We start from the raw sequence: 24,045 nt of genomic DNA on the forward strand, positions 1-24,045 counted from the left end.
TGCTTAATTCTGTTTGCTTTAGTTTCTTCATCTATAAAATGAGCTGGGAAAGGAAATGGCAAAACTACTCCAGTATCTTTGCTGAGAAAAACCCCAAATGGGGTCATGAAGAATCTGACAGAACTGAAAGAACTGAACAACAACAAAAAAGATCCCACCCAATTAATTATAAAAGAAGACTTTGGGAGTTTTAGTCTCCACCCTACAGCAAGAGTGAAAAGAGCATAAGTCTGTTGAGAAGGTGTAGAGTATCTAAAAGGTGATTAGCTTATTGATGTTCTTGGAGTCCAGACCAAGCAAAGGTGCTCATGAAAAGTAAAGACTTACAATAAGGACTTTCCCCTATGTAGCATAAATTATTTTGTACCTAGTGCAAACTCAACAATTTCAAAATGCAACTCTGTCTTTATATGTCTTTTAAAATGAGGAATTGTTTTTAAGGACGTTGGAATGCAGATATAATTCTATTACTCTCTGGACTTTGACCTAAGCAACTTTCATGACATTATCATTAACATTTGTCTTAAGGTTTGTAAAACCTTAGGCTAGTAATGGTGAGTCTTTTAGAGACATAGTGCTAGGCCCCATCTCCACGCCCCAAGCACCTTACCCAAGACAGGGGAGGGAGGAAATGCTCTTATTGGGCTGCTAGGCAGAAGGGCAGGCGAAGTGAGGAATGTCCTCAGATGCATAGAGAAGAGGAAGGGAACAACTCTGCCTCAGGGCCCTCTGGCTTTCTAGTAATGTGAACTCTGGCAGGCGACTGCAGGTGTGCCCATAGTGAGGGCTCTGAGTGCCATCTTTGGCACATGTGCCATAGATTCACCATCATGATCTTTGGACTTTTTTTTTTTAAATTAAGAGTCTACATCCCCATTCATATCCCCTTTGACTCGTAATCAAACAGTTGTTTTTCTTCTGTGTTTCTACTCCCACAGTTTTTCCTCTGAATGTGCATAATGCTCTTTCTCAAAAATCTCTCAGAATTGTTCAGGATTACTGCATTGCTACTAGACTTTTAAGATATAGATCAATTTGCCTTTTTTCTTCTATTAGAGAAATAATGCTATTTTGCTTATTGTCTTTCTGATAAATGAGATAGATGAACACATTCATTTACCATATTAGAGTGTAACATGAATTATAACAAATGATCACTGATTTGTTTTCTGTCAGATTTAGTAATCAGGGCAATGAGACAAATGAACTACACTTAAATAACTCAATTGACCTTTATTATGATAGATTTTCTACGGAAATAGATTCTGGTTTGATGGAAATAATATCACCTCCTGCAACTTACTATCCTGACTTCACACACTTAAAGAAGACATTTGGAGATTCAAAAGAAAGAGTAAAGTAAGATTTTTTTTTAATCCTTACCTTCCATCTTAGAATCAATACTATGTATTGGTTCCAAGGCAGAAGAGTGGTAAGGGCTAGGCAATGGGGGTTAAGTGACTTACCCAGGGTCACATAGCTATGAAGTATATGAGGACAGATTTGAACCTAGGAACTCTAGTCTCTAGACCTGGCTCTCAATCCACTGAGCTACCCAACTGCCCCCCAAAATAAGATTTTTAAAAATAACTTGACTTGTTCATAAAATGTCTGAATAAAATTTCTTGGATATCAGTATTTGGGGGACTATATGTAATAAAAGTAATAATATTGACCACCATTTATAAAATGTTTCAAAACAATGTATATAGATAATCTCATTTGCGTCTCACAACAATCTTATGAGGTAGCGCCTAGAATTATTATTATCTCCATTTTATAGATAAGAAAACTGAGGCTCATGGAATAAGTTACTTGTTAAAGATTTTGATTAGCTACTAAATGAAACTGATTGTTGCCTCTAAACATCAGGACACAGTAATATTTAGGGTGTCCTGGAGATTTTTCTTAGGACTTTAAAAAATTTATAGCATCACAATTCATTCCAAAAGCTCAAAGGAACAGAAACATCTATTAAGCTCCTTCTGAATGCAGAGTGAAGCTAGGTGGTAATGGGAAATAAAAAATTTAGATAACCTGTCGAGTTTCTGACTTTGTGGAGTTCACAGTCTAACATACTATAAAATTAGATTTGTAATTTGATTTATCTAAGATACTGGGTCAGTTTTAAAATGTTAATTCACTGAATAGAATTATATCATATTTCTATTATTTGGTTGCTTGATTAATGTATTCTATGGAATTCACCATTTATTTAGTGCCTACTATATGCAACTTATTTGAACTAAGCATTTAAGTTTGCTTTGTTGTAGTATCATTTATTGTGGAACTTTAATTGCATAGTATAGCCCATTTTATAAGTACATTCATAAGCAGGAGAATCCCACTGAGACTCAAACTGGGCACGATTTATTGTTTCCCTGCCGATGTGTCCTGTCCCACCCCCACCTTCCTACAATGATTTTATTGCTTTTTCATTGGAGTAGAACAGTAGAAATGTTATTTGTCTTAGATATATATCCCAATTTTACTGAAAATTTGCTATATTTATAGGCTTACTCCAAGAAAATAAGAAGAGTCTTTGAATGGGGGAAAAGATTTTTTCTTTAGGGAGAGTTTGGGGGAGTGGGATAAGGAAAGATTAAACTCTGGCAAATTCAAACCCAGATCTTTGATTTGCTAACTGTACTGTAGAATTTTCTTCCTAGGTGCCTGGGAGAATACTGGACTTCTGGAATACAAAAGTTAGATAAACTTTTGTAATAGTTATTTGCAATGGTATCACAGGGCGCTGTTTTGAAAACTTATGTTTGCTAGTCAGGGTAAATCTTGGCTAAGGAAAGTGTGCTACTGTGGAAATTTTGAAGTAAGGCTTATTTTTTTAGATTAAATTTTGTTTTTTTAAATTTTTCTTCCAATTTCTCCTCCACTCATTGGAAAGAAAAAAAATGTTTTCCAATAAAATACAGTGACTACCAAAAAAAAAGCCTTCGTAATAGATGCATAGTTAAGGAAAGCACATCCCCACAGAGACCATGTCCAAAAATGTGTATTTCATACTTCATATTAGCCCATCACCTCCCTGATATGAAGTAGGTAGGTAGCATTCTTCATCAGTGCTCCTTTGGAATCATGAGTAATTTTTCTTTTTATCAGAATTCTTTTAAATCTTTCAGAATGATTTGATTTTACATTGTTGATGTCATTGTGTAAATTCTTTGCCTGGTCTCACACCACTCTGTATTACACTTTACAGATTTTCCCAGGTTTTCTGAAACTATCTTTCTTTCAGAGCAATTAGTATCTCATTACATTGACATACCATAATTTGTTTAGCCATTCACCATTTGATGTATACTCCCTTATTTTCCAGTTCATTGCCACCATAAAAGAACTGCTATAAATATTTTTGTATATATGGAACCTTTTCTTTCTTTCTTTGATCTCTTTTTGGGAATAGCTTTAATAATGATATTGCTATTGCTGGGTCAAATGGTGTGTGTGTGTGTGTGTGTGTGTGTGTGTTTATGTAGGTGTGTGTGTATGAGTGTGAAATTTAGATTACTCCACCCTACTTAGATCTTACTTTGTGGAGAAGATGAAATTGTAATCTCCTGACTAAACAATGAAGGTACTTGGTTCTTACTTTATAGTGAAGCTAGAACTTTAAGCTAAGTCTATTTTTAGATCTTAATACAAAAAGGTGTTAAGTAACTATAAAGGTTAAATTAATCACAAAAAGGTTAAGTAACTCACAAAAGGTGAACTTAACAAAGAAGTGGTAAGTAACTCAAAAAATATAATCTAATTAAAGAAGATGAGACCTAAAGAAAGGGCAGTCCTGGAGAAAAGCTCTCTGATGTGATTGGTAGACTTGAAAATTGGGAGGAGGGTCGCAAGAGTAAAAGGTCTATTTATTTCATGTCACTTCCTCTCTTCCATACTTTTGGTGGGGGAGAGGTGGCTGGTGGCAGCATGCTGGGCCTTTCCGAATCTTGGCATGGCTACAAGTTATTGTCCGGTTCAGTGGTGAGTTTCTGGCTGAGTTTTCCCTTCTTTACTTTCCAACTTTATCCACTTAGAAGCTTCTAATCTCCTCAGAGACCCAGTGGCAGATATCTTGAACTCAGGCAGAAGAAATCCTATATCCTCTTCCCTCTTCTCCTTAAATTCTTCCCTCTATATTAATTAAAATTACCATAAATTTTCAGACTGACTTGGGTATTTTATTTGGGATTTTTCCCTGGCGACCAATTAACTTAGATTTTAAGTCACAACCCTAAAATTATCTTTTTACATGCGCATGCACACTGTGACAAGGGAATCACTTTAAAAGACTGATATATATTAATTTAAGGTCGCCAAGGAATTCAGCTATGTAATTCCTAAATGAAAACTCAAGTCAGCTGTCAACCTTTTATGGAGTTTAATTTCAATAGGAGGAAGAAAGGAATTAGAGATAGAGAGAGAGAAAAAGGGAGAGAAGGGAATAGGGCTTAAATACCCCTTCTGTTTAGGCTGGGCCAAAAGGCCCAAGCCCTTAGATAGCTGAGGCAAAGAAAGGAGATCAGTCCCTATTACTCACATGACCAAAATGGAGAAACAGTCTCAGAGGCCCTCACCTTCAGCTTCCTTCAGAGCAAGCTTCTCAGAGTACACTGCCACCACTCCGACCAACTCCTCAACAACAACCTCGAGTCTTCATACCCCCCTGATCTTTAAGGAAACCATCCAAGTTGCCTCCCCTCAGTTCTCACATCTACCAATCACTGTCCATCAATTTCCCTGTGCCAATGGAGGCTCTAGCTTAACCCAGGACCACCCAGAGGCTTTGCACATGTCTGTTGAAGGTCATATTTTCACATGATTAAATCTTTGCTCCTTTGCTACAGCCCTTTCTAAATCCTGTTAACCTGAGTAGAGTAGAGATTGGAATAATTAAATTTTTATCTAGGCTGCAGCCCTTACTCAATCCTGTTAGGACTGAATAGGGTGGAGATTGATTCCAAGTATCTCCATTGTATCAATTCTAAAATCAATCATGACTCAAAGAACTTCCTGTTCTATGCTTAAGCATAGGTCAAAGTCCTTTCCATTGTTCAGCAAAAGGTTTCTGTCCTAAAGTAATCTTAAGAAGGGAAGAGAAGGAACCTCCCATGCCAATGGGGTTCCCATTCCAAAAGAATCAGTAAGAAATTTTCCAAGTATGAAATATCCCAATGGTGAAAATTCCAACATTTATAAGTCTAAGGAATTTTAAGGTTTACAACACACACACATATCTTGCCCCTGCCCCGAACTTTTGGGCATAGTAATAAATTTCTTTCCAGAATGGTTAGACAGATTTACAGCCTTAAGAGCAATGGATTAGTGTTGTGTTTTCCCATAGACTCTTCAATATTTATTTTCCTTTTTTAATCAATTGCTTATCTAATGTGTGTGAAGTAGACTTTCAGGTGCTTTCATTTGCATTTCTCTAATCATTAATGATTTGGAACATTTTTTCATATGGGTATAAACAGCTTTGATTGTCTCTCCTGTGATCTATTCAGATCGTTTTGCCATATTGAGGGGAGGATTTTATTTTTAGAAAATTAATTCTGTTACTTATGTATCTTTGAAATGAGACCTTTTTCAGAAAAAAAAAAAGCTGCAAAGGTGTTTTCTCAGTTAATAGTTTCCTTCTAATTAACTGCTTCAGTTTTGTTTGTGTAAAACTGTTAAAAATTTTGTCACTAAATCTGCCCATTTTGTCTTTTGTAACCCTCTCTTTGTTTGGTCATGAACTCTTCCTCTTCCATAGATCAGAAAGGAAAATTCTTCCTTGTTCTTCTAGTTTGTTTACAATGTGTCCTTTTATGTCCAGGCCATGTATCCATTTTAGAGTCTATTTTGGTATATAGTGTGAGGTGTTGACCCAGTCTTGATTTTAACCTGATTTCTGTCTAAATTTTTCAGCAGTTCTTAAAGTAGTGAGTTTTTTTCACAGTAGCCAATCATTGGGTTTGTCAAATACTAGGCTTCTGTATTTGTTTACTTCTATTTGTTGTATATCTAATGTTTCATTGATCTACCTCTCTTTTTTTTAATAAGTACCTAAATATTTTGGTGATTTTTGCGTTGAAGTGTAATCTGGGATCTGCTAGCTCCCCTTACCACTTGTTTTCATCATTTCTCTTGAGATTCTCAACTCTGTTCTTCCAGTTGAATTTTTATTATTTTTTTTCAAATTCCATAAAGTAGTAATCACCTAGGTTCATAGATTCCTGTTTCTTAACTATACCCATCCCGTATTGAGTTGATGTTTGGTCATGATTTTGAAGGATTTTTTTTTTCAAAGTCTACCAATCTTATAGGTGTCCAGTTTACTTTGAAACCTTGTGCTTCCACATAATAAATATTCTGTTCAAGAAAAGAGATTGAAAATAATGGATTCGAGGATTAGCATTTCAGAAAATGGAATTGTCTATATCTTAACAGACAAGAAATTACACAGGCAGGAAATTACTAATAACCAGTGCACCCATCATCTAGAATTCAGCTGTGCTGGCAGATCATTAACTTATTATAACAGTGATCAAAATAAATTCCAAATTAGATAAAAGGATAAAGATGAGAAGACATGGAGTGCAATGAAAGCAACTATAATCAGACCTACTTAAACTAGTTGTATAGACTAAAAAATGGAAATTGGACAAAAGCTAAATATGTTGGTTATCTCTGTTAAAATGTAATTAATAGAAGTTAATCATGAAAATGAGAAAACTAATAGAGCCCAGAAGTCCAACTAGCCTATAGATGCTTAATCTCCTTGCCAAATAGATATGTTGCGTCCAGCGACAACCCTGCTGTTGAATGCAAATTTATTTACAAATCATTCCACAAAAGAATGAGGGAAAACAAAGCAAGTATGAATGACTTACAAAATAATGAAAACCGGCAAACAGAAGTCATGCCTACAGAAAGCCTAGCTTAATTGAGATCTAACTAAATCAGATTTATCTTGAAAAATAAATTGTAAGTTAAACCTAAAAAAGTAAAACAAACTTGTAAAGTGAACTGGTCTATGGACTTTTATCTCTTTTTTATCCCTATCAGTAGTGAAGTTCTATTTCCTTTGGACCCTGTCACTATAGTCAGTACCTGATATACTTTGTGAAAAATTGGAGGTGACTCAATTGAAAAGGCATTCAATGATCAATTTCTTTTTTTTTTAACAAATACTATTTTTATTTATTTTTTCTCCCATTTGAATTAATTTATTTAGTCAATTTAGAACATTTTTCCTTGGTTACAATAATCACATTGTTTCCCTCCCTTCCACCCACCCTTCCCACAGCCAATGCACAATTTCATTGGGCATTACTTATGTCCTTGATCAGAACCTATTTCCATGTTGTTGTTTGTACCAGGATGTTCATTTAGAGTCTACGTCCCCAACCATATCCCTTCGACCCATGTATTCAAGCTGTTGTTTTTCTTTGGTGTTTTTACTCCCACAGTGTTTCCTCTGGATGTGGATAGTATTTTTTCTCGTAGATTCCTCCAGGTTGTTCAGGGACATTGCATTGACACTAATGGAGAAGTGCATTATATTCAATTGTACCACAGGGTATCAGTCTCTGTGTACAATGTTTTCCTGGTTCTGCTCCTCTCGCTCTGCATCAATTCCTGGAGGTTGTTCCAGTCTCCATGGAATTGCTCCACTTAATTATTCCTTTTAGCACAATAATATTCAATTTGTTCAGCTATTCCCCAATTGAAAGGCATCCCCTCATTTTCCAATTTTTGGCCACCACAAAGAGCTCAGCTATGAATATTTTTTTACATATTTTTCCTTATTATCTCTTTGGGGTACAAACCCAGCAGTGCTATGGCTGGATCAAAGGGCAGACAGTCTTTTATCACCCTTTGGGTATAGTTCCAAATTGCCCTCCAGAATGGTTGGATCAATTCACAACTCCACCAGCAATGTATTAATGTCCCAACTTTGCCACATCCCCTCTAACATTCATTACTTTCCATAGCTGTCATGTTAGCCAATCTGCTAGGTGAGGTGATAACTCAGTTTTGTTTTGATTTTCATCTCTCTGATTATCAGAGATTCAGAACACTTTTTCATGTGCTTATTAATAGTTTTGATTTCTTTAACTGAAAATTGCCTATTCATGTCCCTTGTCCATTTATCAATTGGAGAATGGCTTGATTTTTTTTTTGTACAATTGGTTTAGCTCTATAAATTTCAGTAATTAGACCTCTGTCAGAGGTTTTCGTAATGAAGATTGTTTCCCAATTTGTTGCTTCCCTTCTAATTTTGGATGCATTAGTTTTGTTTGTACAAAACATTTTTAATTTGATGTAATCAAAATTATTGATTTTACATTTTGTGATTTTTTTCTAGCTATTTCTTGGTTCTTTCCCCAAGATCTGAGAAGTATACTATTCTATATTCTCCTAATTTACTTATAGTTTCCTTCTTTATATTCAGGTCATTCACCCATTCTGAGTTTATCTTGGTGTAGGGTGTGAGATGTTGATCTAAACCTAATGTCTCTCATACTGCCTTCCAATTTTCCCAGCAGTTTTTATCAAAAAGTGGGTTTTGGTATCAAAAACTATTATGCCCAGTTATATGGCAACAAATATAGCAGTATAGGTGATATGATTGAATACTTACAAAAATATAAATTGCCTAGACTAACAGAGGAAGAAATAAATTACCTAAATAACCCCATATCAGAAAAAGAAATTGAACTGGCCATCAAAGAATTCCCTAAGAAAAAATCCCCAGGTCCAGATGGATTCTCAAATGAATTCTATCAAACATTCAAAGAACAACTAATCCCAATATTATACAAACTATTTGACAGAATAAGCAAAGAAGGAGTTCTACCAAATTCATTTTACAACACAAACTTGGAACTGATCCCAAAGCCAGGCAGGTCAAAAACAGAGAAAGAAAACTATAGACCAATCTCCTTAATGAACATAGATGCAAAAATCATAAATAGGATACTAGCAAAAAGACTCCAGCAATTGATCACAAGGATTATTTACTGTGACCAGGTAGGATTCATACCAGGAATGCAAGGATAGTTCAATATTAGGAAAACCATCCACACAATTGACCATATTAATAAGCAAACCGACAAAAATCATATGATTATCTCAATTGATGCAAAAAAAAAAAACCTTTGATAAAATGCAACAACCATTCCTATTGAAAACACTAGAAAGTATAGGAATAGAAGGGCCTTTCCTAAAAATAATAAACAGTATATATCTAAAACCATCAGCAAACATCATCTGCAATGGGGATAAACTAGAAGCCTTTCCAATAAGATCAGGAGTAAAACAAGGATGCCCATTATCACCTCTACTATTTGACATTGTACTAGAAACACTAGCAGTAGCAATTAGAGAATAAAAAGAAATTGAAAATTGGCAATGAGGAGATTAAGCTATCACTCTTTGTGGATGATATGATGGTCTACTTAAAGAATCCTAGAGAATCAACCAAAAAGTTACTCAAAATAATCAACAACTTTAGCAAAGTTGCAGGATACAAAATAAACCCGCATAAGTCATCAGCATTTCTATATATCTCTAACCCATTTCAGCAGCAAGAATTAGAAAGAGAAATTCCATTTAAAATCACCCTCGACAATAACAAATACTTAGGAATCTATCTGCTGAGACAAACAAAGGAACTATATGAACACAACTACAAAACACTCTCCACATAACTAAAACTAGATCTAAACAATTGGAAAAACATTGATTGCTCATGGGTGGGTCGAGCTAACATAATAAAAATGACAATCCTACCCAAATTAATTTACTTATTTAGTGCCATACCCATTGAACTACCAAAAACCTTTTTTACTGAATTAGAAAAAACTATAGTAAAGTTCGTTTGGAAGAACAAAAGATCAAGGATATCCTGGGAAATCATGTGGTGGTGGTGTGGGGGGGAAGGTGAAGGAAGGTGGCCTTGTAGTCCCAGATCTCAAAGTATACTATAAAGCAGTGGTCATCAAAACAAGTGGAATAGACTTGGGGTAAATGACCTCAGCAAGACAGTCTATGTATGATAAGCCTAAAAAAAAAAAGAAATTGATAAAAATTGCTGGGGAAAATGATCGATTCCTTTTTTTTTAAAATATTATTTTATTTGGTCATTTACAAACATTATTCATTGGAAACAATGATCATTTTCTTTTCTTCCCCCCGCCCCCCTCCCACCACTTCTCCCATAGCCGACACACAATTCCACTGGGTTTCACATGTGTTCTTGATTCGAACCCATTTCCATGTTGTTGGTATTTGCACTATAGTGTTCATTTAGAATCTCTCCTCTCATTTCCTCTCAGCTCCTGTAGTCAAGCAGTTGCTTTTCATCGGTGTTTTTACTCCCACAGTTTATTCTCTGCTTGTGGATAGTGTTTTTTAGATCCCTGTAAGTTGTTCTGGGACATTGCATTGTCCCTAATGGAGAAGTCCATTACGTTCGATTGTACCACAGTGTATCAGTCTCTGTGTACAATGTTTTCCTGGTTCTGCTCCTTTCGCTCTGCATCACTTCCTGGAGGTGGAGGTCGTTCCAGTCTCCATGGAATTCCTCCACTTTATTATTCCTTTGAGCTCAATAGTATTCCATCACCAACATATACCACAATTTGTTCAGCCATTTCCCAATTGAAGGCATCCCCTCATTTTCCAATTTTTGGCCACCACAAAGAGTGCAGCTATGAATATTCTTGTACAAGTCTTTTTCCTTATTATCTCTTTGAGCAGTGCTATGGCTGGATCAAAGGGCAAACAGTCTTTTATCAGCCTTTGGGCATAGTTCCAAATTGCCCTCCAGAATGGTTGGATCAATTCACAACTCCACCAGCAATGAATTAGTGTCCCTACTTTGCCGCATACCCTCCAACATTCATTACTTTCCTTTGCTGTCATGTTAGCCAATCTGCTAGGTGTGAGGTGATACCTCAGAGTTGTTTTGATTTGCATCTCTCTGATTATAAGAGATTTAGAGCACTATTTCATGTGCTTATTAAAAGTTTAGATTTCTTTGGTTGAGAACTGCCTGTTCATGTCCCTTGCCCATTTATCAATTGGAGAATGGCTTGATATTTTGTACAATTGATTTAGCTCTTTGTAAATTTGAGTAATTAAACCTTTGTCAGAGGTTTTTATGAGGATTTCTTCCCAATTTGTTGCTTTCCTTCTGATTTTAGTTATATTGGTTTTGTTTGTACAAAAGCTTTTTAATTTGATGTAGTCGAAATTATTTAATTTACATTTTGTGACTCTTTCTATGTCTTGCTTGGTTTTAAAGTCTTTCCCTTCCCCAAGGTCTCACATGTATACTATTCTGTGTTTGCCTAATTTACTTATAGTTTCCTTTTTTTATGTTCAAGTCATTCACCCATTTTGAATTTATCTTGTTGTAGGGTGTCAGGTGTTGATCAATTCCTAATCTCTCCCACACTGTCTTCCAATTTTCCCAGCAGTTTTTATCGAATAGTGGATTTTTGACCCCAAAGCTGGGATCTTTGGATTTATCATATATTGTCTTGCTGAGGTCACTTGCCCCAAGTCTATTCCACTGATCCTCCTTTCTGTCTCTTAGCCAGTACCAAATTGTTTTGATGACTGCTGCTTTGTAATATAGTCTCATGTGCGTTTCTTGAAGACAACATATGGTAGGGTTTTGGATTCTAACCCATTCTGCTATTCATCTACGTTTTATGTGTGAGTTCATCCCATTCATGTTCAAAGTTATGATTGTACTTGTGGACTCCCTGGCATTTTGATATCCTTCCCTAATTTTAACCTTTTTTCTTCCATTCTAACCTTTGTTCCCTCCCCCTCCCCCCTCTCCTTCCCTCCCTTTTTTTATGTTCCCTCCCCCCCCCTACTCCCCTTGGTTTTCCCTTCTCCCTACCCTTGTTGGGTAAGATAGAATTCAAGATCCCAATGGATCTGGATGTTCTTCCCTCTCAGAGTTGATTTCCCTGAGAGTAAGGTTTAAGTAAAAACTCTTTTCCTCTCCTTCTTATAGGAGTTTATTCCCCTCCCCTTTCCATGTAAATCTTTGTGTGAGAAAGATTATTCTATTTGATTTTTCTTTTCCCCCAATTTACACATTACATTTTCCCCACATGTTAGTATACATAGATTGATATAAATGTAGTCCTTATAGAAGAGATTTTGAGTAAAAGAAAAGATAACAATTTTCTCCTTTTCCCTTTCCTTCATATTTACCTTTTCAGGTATTCCATGGTCTTTGTTTTTCAATATCGAATTGTCCACAGAGCTCTGGTCTTTTCTTTGCAAAAAGTTGGAAATCTTCTATTTTGTTGAATGCCCATACTTTCCCTTGGAAGTATATAGTCAGTTTTGCTGGATAGCTGATTCTTAGTTGAAGACCCAGCTCTCTTGCCTTTCTGAAAATCATGTTCCATGCCTTACGATCATTCAGAGTTGAACCTGCAAGGTCTTGTGTGATCCTGATTGGCATTCCTTTATATCTAAATTGTCTTTTTCTGGCTTCTTGTAAGATTTTTTCTTTTACTTGAAAGCTTTGGAATTTGGCAATTACATTCCTGGGAGTTGTCTTTTGGGGATTTAGTGTAGAGGGTGTTCTGTGAGTTCTTTCAATGCCTGTATTGCCCCCTTGTTCTAGAATCTCTAGGCAATTTTCTTTGATTCTATCTTGTATCACGATGTCGAGTTTGCTGTTTATTTCTGGCTTTTCTGGTAGTCCAATTATTCTTAAATTATCTCTTCTTCCTCTTTTTTCCAAGTCTGTCACCTTGTCAGTGAGATATTTTATGTTCTCTTATAATTTCTTGATTTTTTGGCTTTGCTTTATTGATTCTTGCTCTTTTTCAAGGTCATTGTCTTCCAGTTGCCTAATTTTGACCTTTAAAGCCTGGTTTTCCTTTTCAGTTTGGTCAAACCGGTTTTGTAGTTGCATGAAATTCTTTTGCATTATTTCCCACTTTTCCTGCCAGAAGGCTTCCATCTTTTTGATCATTTCAGATTCAAATCCTTTGAGAGGTTGTGGACAGTTTCCATTTCCTTTGGAAGGTTTCGGAGCATTTGCTTGTGTTTCCTCTTCTATCTCCTCTGTATTTTGTATTTTTGCTCCATAACATGTGTCCAAAGTTGCCCTCTTCTTCTTGTTTTTCTTGTTTTGAGGCTTTTGTGCTTCTGTGCTGTTTGCCATCTCTATCTGAGTGAGGGGGACTGGCTCTTCTTTTATCTGTCTGGTGTTCAGAGGCTTTAGCCCCAGGCAAATTGTCTGTTCTCCACAGCTGTTATGTCTTCCCCGGGAAGCCAGGAATTGCTGGTGTTTCGGTGTTTCGGTGTTACTGCCCTCCTCAGTTCCCTCCTGATGCTTTTCTGTTGCCTTACTTCTACGCTCTGAGCCTGGCTTGGCACTCTCCATGAGGTATTTCAATGCCTTTGCCGGCCAGAAGACCCTGCACTCTGAGGGGGAGGGGCTGTGGCTTGCCGAAGCTCTGAGGTTTCCTGATAGGATTAACTTCAGTTGGGCTAGACTGAGTATGCCCTGATGCAGGGACTTTCCATGAGACTCAGATGGAAGGATCCAGCCAGGGGGCTACAGGCTCCCTCCGGTCTCTCTCTGTTTCCCTGATGTCTGTGTTGGGTGCCCCCACGAATGGGTCAGGTTGATTTCAGGATGTGGCCTTCAGAATAGCCGGCCCTGAGGGCCTTTTGCCCACCCTGAGGTTCCCGCTACTGCCTCGGACTCAGAGCTCTGGTTTGGGAGGGATGGGTCCTGGGACCTTCCTTCTGCCCACCCCATAGATCCAAGTGATCTCAGGTTCTGGCTTTTGGGGGGCCGTACCTTTTGATCCAGGTCCAGGAGGAGGGTTCCCGGGATCTATCCTGTTGTTCATTTTGAATTTCGGTGCCCTAGGAGCATACAGTTTGAGATAGGTAAGGAAGAGTTTTTGGAGCTCTGAACTTTAGCTCTTTCTAAGCCGCCATCTTGACCAGAAGTCGATCAATTTCTAAGATATGTTGAATGGGGAAAATTTCAGTAAAATCTAAAGAACCACAGATGATGCCTTTAGGGCTGCACCTGCCCCCGCCCTTCCCTTGCAACCAAGAAGACATCAGTAACTACTGATATGCTAAATTTTTCATCTCTTCAAAATATTTGGGAATAATAAGGATATATATCAAGCATATCCTTGATGAAAACATGAGATGGAAATAGGATTTGGCAAATCATTTTCTTCAATAAAACATCCATCTAGCTGTCTGAGAACTTGAGCAAATATTAATATTCAACTATTCAGAATCAACTGCTGTAAAATTCAAAAATGCAAAATCATAAAATAGTAATCATATTTGTACTGGCTACAAAATAGAAAAGTTTCATAGTGGAACAGACTAAATGAGCTTAAACAAGAACTAGATGCCAGTGAACATAGTACCAAAATATTGGATAACTCCCAGAATGCAATGTCTGGGAGGAAGAGCTCCTTAGTTAAAGAGGAATTTCTGGGAAAACTGAAAGGTAATTTGATGTAAAACATAAGTTTTAGACTAGTATCATATCCTATTCTAAAGCTCCAAAGGGATTTGTGACCTAAATGTACAGAGCTATATATATTTTTTTTTTTAAAAAGGGAGTTAGGGCAAAAATATATTATCAAAAGAGACCAAAAATTCTAATAAAAGAAAAACTTTCCATATATAATTTCAGTTATATAGAAATTTTAAAACTTTGACAACAACAAAATTAATGCAGGTAGAATAAGAAAAGAAACTGTTAAATTTGGTGAAAAAAATGTGCATCCTGTATCTCTGATATCACTAATCAAAGTTAGGGACCAAGAGCAACTAGGTGGCACAGTGGATAGGGTTTTGGTCTTGGAAATGGGAGGTCCTGAGTTCCAATCTGGAGACACTTCTTAGCTTTGTGAACTTAGTGAATTAACCCCAATTGCCTAACCTTTACCTATGTGTATGGGTTCTAAAACTGTGTATTGGTTCTAAAGCAGATGAGTGAGTGATAAGGGCTAGGCAGAGGGAGTCAAGTGACTTGTCCAGGGTCACAGAGCTAAGAAGCATCTGAGACCAGATTTGAACCGTGGACCTCCCATCTCTAGGCCTGGCTCTCAATTTGCTGAGTCATTTTGCTGCCCCCCCCCCCCCGAAATTTTTAAAAGGATTGACGTCAGACGGTATGCGTCATATTGATGAAGGTAATAACAGTTGACATCTTAATATTTCTTTAAGATCTACAAAATACTTTCTAATACGTGAGTTCCTTTTATGTTGATAAAAGACAGTAATCAGTGTTAGAGAAGCTATGGAGTCAGGCATACACATGCACTTTTGTTAGAACTGTGAGATGGCTTATCTCATTGAAATTATTTTGGAATCACCCGAAAAGAATTATTAATACCCTTTGGCCAAAGGGTACCAGAAAAGCCCATGACAGAAAGATCCCATTTATACCAAAATAATCATAGCAAACATTTAAATAGCACTTTTCAAGCATGCAGAGAGTGCTTGATTTGATTCTTACATTACTCATGTCAGATAGTTGCTATTATTAATAGCCATTAAAATATTCTGAACAACACATTTTATAGTACCCAAGAAAGTGCTAATGGGTTTTTCATCAAACGAGCGATGGCTGAAGAAATTGTGGCATTTGACTTTAATGAAATATTCTGCACTGTAATGAAAGGAAGAGTATGAGGAATAAAAATATGGGAGGACATTTATGAGCTAATATACAGTAAAGAAAAAAGCTAGGAAAAGAATTCACTCATTAGTTACAATAATCAAAATAAAAACCACATTGAAAGAGAATAGGAATTAGGCTGATATTTGGTTCAAGAGGAACAATAATGAAATACATTTACCCCTTCCGTAGAAAGGTGGTGAATTATGTATTTGACATGTTACATATGTAATCAGACTTGTTTCTTTTGTCTTTTTTCCCTTTGGCTTTTATTATACAGAATAGAAAAAGGCCTTTGAAACAAGATATATGCTAACCTTATACTAAAATGGTAGCTATGTTTTCAGTGATGATCAGCAACCCTGAGTATGTGCCAAATGAAGCTTAAAATAAGGAAATACTATTTATATACATTATGTGTAACTAAACATTTAGTCATTGTAGGTGTTTAGTGTGTTAGTGGAGGCTCTATGTAGATCCCAATCAAAATAACTCCCTGCTCATAGTATGAAATATCTTTTTGTAGGTAATTTTATAGTAACTTTGTTAAGTAGTGAAAAAGCAAACCAAAACACCCACTAATAGTTCTTCAGAGAAATTTATAATTCTTCATAATAAATTGTTATTCATCTATTATGGAAAAACAAGCAAATGTAAAAGGATTATTTTCTCGACTCCAAAAAGAAGATACACTGATTAGTCTATCAAAGTACATATAGTTTCATTAGGTGCCAAGGATAGCGATTGAGTGAGAGGAGATCAGCTTTAACTGCATTTGGAAATTGTGTGCTGTTGTCACTCATCGTAAGATGCATCCTGCCACCAAATCCATTTTTCTTGAGCTCCAGTATCTATCCAGCTGCACGTCGTAGAGAAGTCATGCGTAGAGGGGATTTGAAGGGAAATAAGAGATGTGTGGTAGATGTAACACGGTTGTAGTGTGTTATTAGTGAGAAATTTCTCGTAATGGTGTAAAGGAAAAGTAGATTGGCCAGAGAGGTACCAAAAATGAGGGATGAAAGCTGAACAGCTGGTCTGCTACATTGATGAGAGGGAGGCCTCTGTCTTACTGTACAGGAGCTCTACAAGAAGAGTTTTGTCTTCCTGCCGGAGAGTCAAAGGAGTAGAGAGTGATGTCATGCTGTAAATGTCTCTCATTCACAAAGATGGGCATATATAAATCTCCACAAGAAAAAAGTTCAGATACACATAGGGACAGTTTTTTGACTGATTCAGTGAATATTTTGGGAGTATTGTATGTGGTTGTTGGTTTGTTTAAATCAAATCCCACACTATCTTAACTTTCCCCCCAACCTTGGGTTTTTGTTGTTATTTAGGCAATATCTTTTCAAGACGGAATTGATAGAGATGATCTTATTCTTTCATAGTCTTTCTTTGAACTTTATTTTGGCAGGCAGCTTACTATCTGATAAAATTTTCTGACATTATTTGGTGCCTATTCTTTCCACCTCTCTAACTGCCCTCTCCTAAGTACATAAAAGATGAAAATCATTGATTCATTTCAAAGTAGGTGCACTTTTTTTTTAAACCCTTACCTTCCGCCTTGAAGTCAATACTGTGTGTATTGGCTCCAAGGCAGAAGAGTGGTAAGGGCTAGGCAATGGGGGTCAAGTGACTTGCCCAGGGTCACACAGCTGGGACGTGTCTGAGGCCAGATTTGGACCTAGGACCTCCCATCTCTAGGCCTGACTCTCAATCCACTGAGCCACCCAGCTGTGTGTAGCCATCCCTACACTTTCTTAAGGTGTATTAGAGTGTGTACAACACTCACCCCACTCAAAGTTTTACCCTACTGACTAACAAGTTATGAAAAAGAAATACTAAATTTAGTCTTTGAAACTTTTCTAAAAGTTATGAAAGCAAGTCAAAAATACCTTTAAGTCCATCTTAATTCACTTACAGTTTGAGAACTGATTGTGAACTTGTTACTGATCAGGTAGGCTTTTTTCCACTAATGGAGTGGAACATAAGTCCTTTATTAAATTCCATGTCTGATTTCTAATTCATGTTTTTGATGACTTTTTTTTCAGGTGGAGGACAAAGCAAAACTTGGATTATTGTTTTCTTATGATGTACGCTCAGGAAAAAGGCATTTATTACATTCAGGTAGTATGTTTTTTAAAAAATTATTTGTAGGACAGTTTTGTTAAATTAATCTTTTAATGAAAAAAAGTTTTATCAGCATAATCTTGATAAATCAAGGTTAAAGTCTTCACAAATGTACAATTTGATTGCCATCTTATAAATTCTAAACTTTCCTAAAGAAATAGGTTTAAACATTTTAAAAAATTGAGTTCTTTTTATTTGTTAAAATATCACGGATTTTGAAATATTATTGACGTAAAATAAAATGCCTTCCCAGCTACTAGTTTGGGGGCAATAGGAGGCTCAGTGCATTGAGAGATAGGAAATCCTGAGTTCCAGTTTCGCCCCAGACATTTCCTAGCTGTGTAACACTGGGTTAAGTCACTTAACCCCCGTTGCCTAGGCCTTACCATTCTTCTGCCTTGGAACCAGTACTCAGTATTGATTCTAAGACAAAAGGAAGGGTTAAAACAAAACAAAACAACTAATAGTTTGTAATTTATGATAACATAGGCAAAGTCTGAACTGAAATTTACCTTTGTTTTAATTTAATATGAATTAAAATAAATAATTTTGAGTCCATTTTTAAGAAACAATTAAAATTTCCAACAGATACTCTCATATGCTAGAACAAAGATGTCAGACTTTTAGCCTTCACTGGCAACACCCCTGAGTCAGGCAAGACCTGATTAAAATGTCATTGGAAAATGCTTAACAAAATAAATAAAAATACAGTAAATCATAGATAATATTAATTTGTGGTTTTCAAAATATGTGGCCAGGAAGAATCAATTTCTACTTGATTCTACTTGAATTTTGACACTACTAATGTTCTAAAATTATCACAATACCCTCATAGTAGACTGAAAAGTAAGTTCAAATTTAAGTCACTTGGGTTTTAGTTCTTGTTCTTTCACTATTTTGCTCCATGAGCTATATCAAATGATCTTATATTTCTGGGCCAAAATTTTCTCAGTTGTAAAATGAAGACCACTAAAGTAGTTCATCTCCCAGATATTTTCTTAGTTATAAAAGTAATGAAGCCATTCTCTACTTTATGTTTCATTATTCATTATGTACATTATTCATGTACTTAATATTCATTATTCATTTTTAAAAGCATAACCCTAAAGTTTTCAAGCACCTTTTTTTAGCTAAGTTTGAACTACTAAATATTTTTCATGGTAATAATGTTACATTTCTTAAAATGTTTGTTATTTCCATTGGTTTTCTCCCCGGTAATCCAAATTAGTAAGATTTCACCATATGAGATTATGAAAATAATTCAGCTTAGACTCTTTATATGTCCACTAAATTATTGTGTTATGGCAGAACTTGTGACTGGGGCACTTAGTGTTCAACTATTTTATCCCATGTAGATAGGTACTATTGGGAGATGCCTAAGGCACCCCCAAATTCTGCCAGTAGGCCCAGAATGAATCACTTTTGTAATTGTGACACACTGGTGGCAAAATTCATACAACCACATTGCCCTCATTGTTTTAGATAGAACCTCTGTTTCCTCTCATGAGCAACCTTGCTGTTCCTGGAATGAATAGCTTGCAAGATGTAATGTTTTTTAGCTCAAGTTTACTTTTTGCTTGTCATCGTCTGCAGAGAAAGATTAGGCCTTTCTTGTCCCTAGGCTTTTCAGTCATTCTTTTCAGGTTCTGTATGGTAACTGATTTCACATATACTTGCTGTAGTATGGAAAGACCATTGGTTTTAGAGTCAGAAAACCTGAATGTAGTCATTGGTATATGTCAGTACTATCTGTGTGACTTAAGCAAATTACCTTTCTGGGGGTGGGTGGATGGGGTTGTTTTTATACCATAGCCCTTTCCTCTTGAAACAGCCTCATTGAAACCTTCCTATTAAAAAAGAAAAACAGATAAGCAAAACCAAATAACAGGAATTGCCATAGATAAAACAGCATATACCAGGTTATATAGTCAATAATAGTCTTCAATCTTAGTATAAAGAGAAGGGAGGGATGTTTTATTACAGCTTTCTGAGACTGAGATTGCTTAGTTCAGTCAACTAGAATATAGTTGTCTTATAGAGTTGTTTTTATTTATTGTAGTCAATGTATATGTTTTCTATTATTTCTGCTTACTCTGCGGCTGTTGACACAAGCGTTAGGATATTTTTCTGAATTTCTTTGTTCATAATTTCTTCTAACATAGTAATCCTTAGATTCATATACTACAGTTTCTTTAGTCATTCCTCAAGGGATGGGCATCTTACTTTTCTTCCAGCATTATACTATTATAAAATGTTCTGGTATTAATATTTCAGTATATAGTTTTTCTGTCTTTGCCTTTCTTGTGCATATGCACAATAGTGGAATGGCTAAGTCAATAGATATAAACAGGTTAGTGATTTTTCTCATATAATTCTAAATTATTTTCAAGAACAGTTGGACCTATTTACAATTCTTTTGATAGTATATGAATGTGCTTATTTAATACAGCTCTTTCGATGTCAATTTTCTATCTTTTATCATCTTTGCCATTTTGAGGAGTGGAAGATAAAACATTCAAAGTTGCTTTCATTTGAATATTTTGATTATAGTTATTATTATTGATTTAATTTTTCATATGATGATAGTTCTTTTGAAAATGAGATTTTTTAAAATGATCTGTCTCATAAGTCATAATTCATCTGACTCTTGGCCATAAATATTTGCGTGAATTCCTTGGATTTTTTACTTTCTCATGGAAAGGTTTTCTCCTACTTGACAGTTTTTCTTCTTTGACTAGTTGCATTGATTTTATTTGGAAAATTTTTCTTAATTCTATATAATTAAAAGTCATTTTTTATGATCACTTCAATCCCTTGTTTAAGAATTTTCCCTCAGGGGGCAGCTGGGTAGCACAGTGGATTGTGAACCAGTCCTAGAGACGGGAGGTCCTAGGTTCAAATCTGGCTTCAGCCACTTCCCAGCTGTGTGACCCTGGGCAAGTCACTTGACCCCCATTGCCTAGCCCTTACCACTCTTCTGCCTTGGAGCCAATACACAGTATTGACTCCAAGACAGAAGGTAAGGGTTTAAAAAAAAAAAAAGAATTTTCCCTCAGTCAGAGTTGTGAAAAGTACCTCCTCCTTCCATTACAATACACAGTATTGACTCCAAGACAGAAGGTAAGGGTTTAAAAAAAAAAAAAGACTTTTCCCTCAGTCAGAGTTGTGAAAAGTACCTCCTCCTTCCATTCTCTACTTTTTGTTTTTGTCTTTTTGAATATGGCCTTTTAGTTTTGTATTATATATCCAATTGGGAACTTATTGTTGGTATATCTGCCAATCAGTAAATATTTCAGTTCCTACTATGTAATTTAAACCAGTGCCTAGTTTAATATGCTGATATAAAACCAATTTTTACCAAATTGCTATTTCAGTTCTAATAGTATTTCTCATCAGATTGGGCGTGTTAGGTTCATTAAGCATTGAACTGCTATATTGGATTGCTTTTGCATCTTAGTGCTCTAGTCTATTTCACATATGGTAAATGCTAAATTCTGTCCCTCATTTCCTCCTGACATCACATGAAGTGTGTTTGGTTTAGGTGACCTCTGAGGTCTTTCTCAATTTCCAAGTCCTATGATATTTTACTTTTATCATCTCAGTCACCAGATAGTTGAATGATTATGAGCCTGTTCTAATAACTCAGATTGAGAGTCATCATGGTCTATTTAATAGAGTCTAATTGGATTTGAAGTTGGGAAGATCTCTGCTGAAATCCTGTTTTTGATGCTTACTGGATGAATCACCTTGGGAAGTTCACCTGTTAGAGCCAAGAAAGACTTCTCAACTGAGTTATAAGAAAGTGTGGTCTGCCCACAAGTACTCTGTGTTTAACATAGTAACTTAATAAGTGTCCTTGGCAGCTTGTCTGTGAGCATTATCAATTTTGTTACTTATCACTGTTGTCAACGATCACTGGGATTCTTCGAGCCTATTCTGTATCTGCACCTTTGTGGAGCAAAGGGACCTTAAATTAAGTTATCATTCTTTCCTTTATGCTTAGCTAGTTTATCTTCCCTTCTCTTCTCTGTCATAGTTTCCAGTGCTGCTTTCTCACTTTCCCTGATGATTGGCTACTTATGAAACCTGGGTTTTTTTGAAAGCATTTTTTCTTAGTATTATGATACACAGGGTACCTAACATATGCCAATCAAAAAAAGTATTATTCAGGCTGCCTCTGGATCATTGTTTTGTTCTAGAAACCATACTTTAGAAAAGACAGTAAGAAGTTCAAGTATATTCTGAGAAGAGTAATTCAAAGAATGGAAGGTACTTTAAGCCATGCTACATGGAAGTTGTTTGAGGGAACTAAATATGTTTTTACTTGGAAAAGTGGAACTTTAATCATGACTTGAACATTACTTTGAAACATTTGAAGGACTTTGTTATGTGGGAAAAAAATTAGCTTCAAGATTCTGTGTTCCAAAGAAGATTAACTGGAAGTCATAGAAAAGCAAGTAATGATTTAATGTGAAGAAGTTCTTAATTAGAGAATGGAGTGTATTTTCATTCACTTATTGAACCTGTCCCCTGAATTAGCCTAATTAACTGTATTTTGACATCATTCTAGAGGTAAATATAAGTGCACCAGTTAGCCATATACTTCACTCCTTTCTTTAATAGCTTCAACCAGTTAGTCAGAAAGTATGTTTACTATGTGCTGGGCCCTAAGCTAATCCCTGAAGCTACAAAGAAAGCTTAAAACAGTATCTGCCTTTAAGAAGTTTACATTCAGTTGAGGAAGAAAATGGAAAATAACTATGATATCCTGTACTATACCAGAACCATTGTTTTTGTAAACAGTGTAATTGGACTAGATGAAAGATAATAAAATTAGAAGCATCACTATATGTACAGGGACATTGATATAAAACATATAATTTTGAAGACACAAATGACTGATTCCAGAGGACTAATAATGAAGCTTGATATCTGATTGATAAGATTCATGGTTGTAAAAAATTAAAATTAATATACAATAACTTCAAATATTATACTTTATAAGGTTTATCAGTGGTCACTAGAAGTAGCAAAATAAAGCCATGTGCCTATGGCTAATCTACCTGTTCAAACAGCTCACTCCACCAGTGTATAGACCCAGGAAGGAAAGAGAGCTAGTCATGGAAGACCATCCTATTTATTTCCTGTCTGTGTCAGCACATAACAATAAGAAGTCAGTGAACCCCTGGGAAATATAGTTCAAAGGCACAAGATTTCCAATTACACATTATGCCCCTGAGATCCTTTGGAAGATTAGTCTCTCCAATGGATCTTATAGAAATAACCAACTTTTAAATTACAATAATCTGGGGATAAAAGGGAAAGAGAACAAAACCAATGATGATTAGGCACATTGACAAAAAGCCAATTAGGGGGCAGTCTCCTTAGGCATAAGAGTATACATTGAAAACAAATGCATTCTACTCCCCACAGTTGAAATCACCACATCACAAAGTTCACTCTGGATCTTCTGGTACAGCATTGTGGTCTGTGCATACATCTTCATGGTGCCTTCTCCAAACAGTTCACCCTCTAGATTTGGAGAGGTATCATGTTTCTTATCCTAAAATTACTTTCAAAAGAATTTAAACTTTGCATTTTAGAATAATACATTCCCCCCTGAGTCGGATGGTAACAAACACAGGGATCACTTTTAGATTCCTGGCTGAGTTATGAGGTATATGAATCAATTGGCAGGTGAAATCAAAAACATCAAAATAAAAATCCAAATAAAAGAGAAAAAAATAACTTGTGGATGAAATATAAAATATCAAAGTCTTATGTCTAAAAAAATGTAAGTAAAGGAAAAATAAACCTATGACAGGTCCTTGAATCAGGGCCCAATTAAAGCGATTTATGTAATTATGCACTTACCCAGTCAGTAGCCAGGACTACAGAAAGTCTGCTGTACTATAAAAGACAGAAAAGGGACTAGATTATGGGAGCCATGAAGACAGTCAAAGTGAAGTGCTTGATAGAATGTGGGGCTCAGGGAAAACCTGCCCCTGACATATGTCATATGCCCCTCAATCTCAAACCCCAAACAAGTTCACTTCCTCTTGTCTTGGCTCAAAATTTCATCAATACCATTGGGATTGGTTAGTCTCTTTGACCTTGTATCCAGTTGGCACTATGAAGGTTAGCTTTGTGCTTCTTTGGCACTGTGCAGGGCCTCTTTTTAATTCCCTTCTCCTGGAATCAGACAGAATCAT

At 36.0% G+C, this 24,045-nt stretch overlaps 1 protein-coding gene across 6 annotated transcripts in view; it reads left to right on the forward strand.

Moving 5' to 3' along the window:
* The window catches only part of MGAT4A (alpha-1,3-mannosyl-glycoprotein 4-beta-N-acetylglucosaminyltransferase A), a 154,793-nt gene that overhangs the window by 100,853 nt on the left and 29,895 nt on the right, over positions 1-24,045 (forward strand). For 4 of the 6 annotated variants that reach the window (XM_001368105.4, XM_056806968.1, XM_056806971.1 and 1 more), the window contains 2 exons: positions 1,246-1,359; positions 17,755-17,830. In XM_001368105.4, coding sequence (XP_001368142.1) covers positions 1,246-1,359; positions 17,755-17,830 — 190 coding nt within the window. The remainder of the gene's footprint in view (positions 1-1,245; positions 1,360-17,754; positions 17,831-24,045) is intronic. The other 2 variants (XM_056806969.1, XM_056806970.1) reach the window with 1 other exon arrangement.

Source organism: Monodelphis domestica, chromosome 8, assembly GCF_027887165.1.
Source record: "Monodelphis domestica isolate mMonDom1 chromosome 8, mMonDom1.pri, whole genome shotgun sequence".
Taxonomy (NCBI): domain Eukaryota; kingdom Metazoa; phylum Chordata; class Mammalia; order Didelphimorphia; family Didelphidae; genus Monodelphis; species Monodelphis domestica.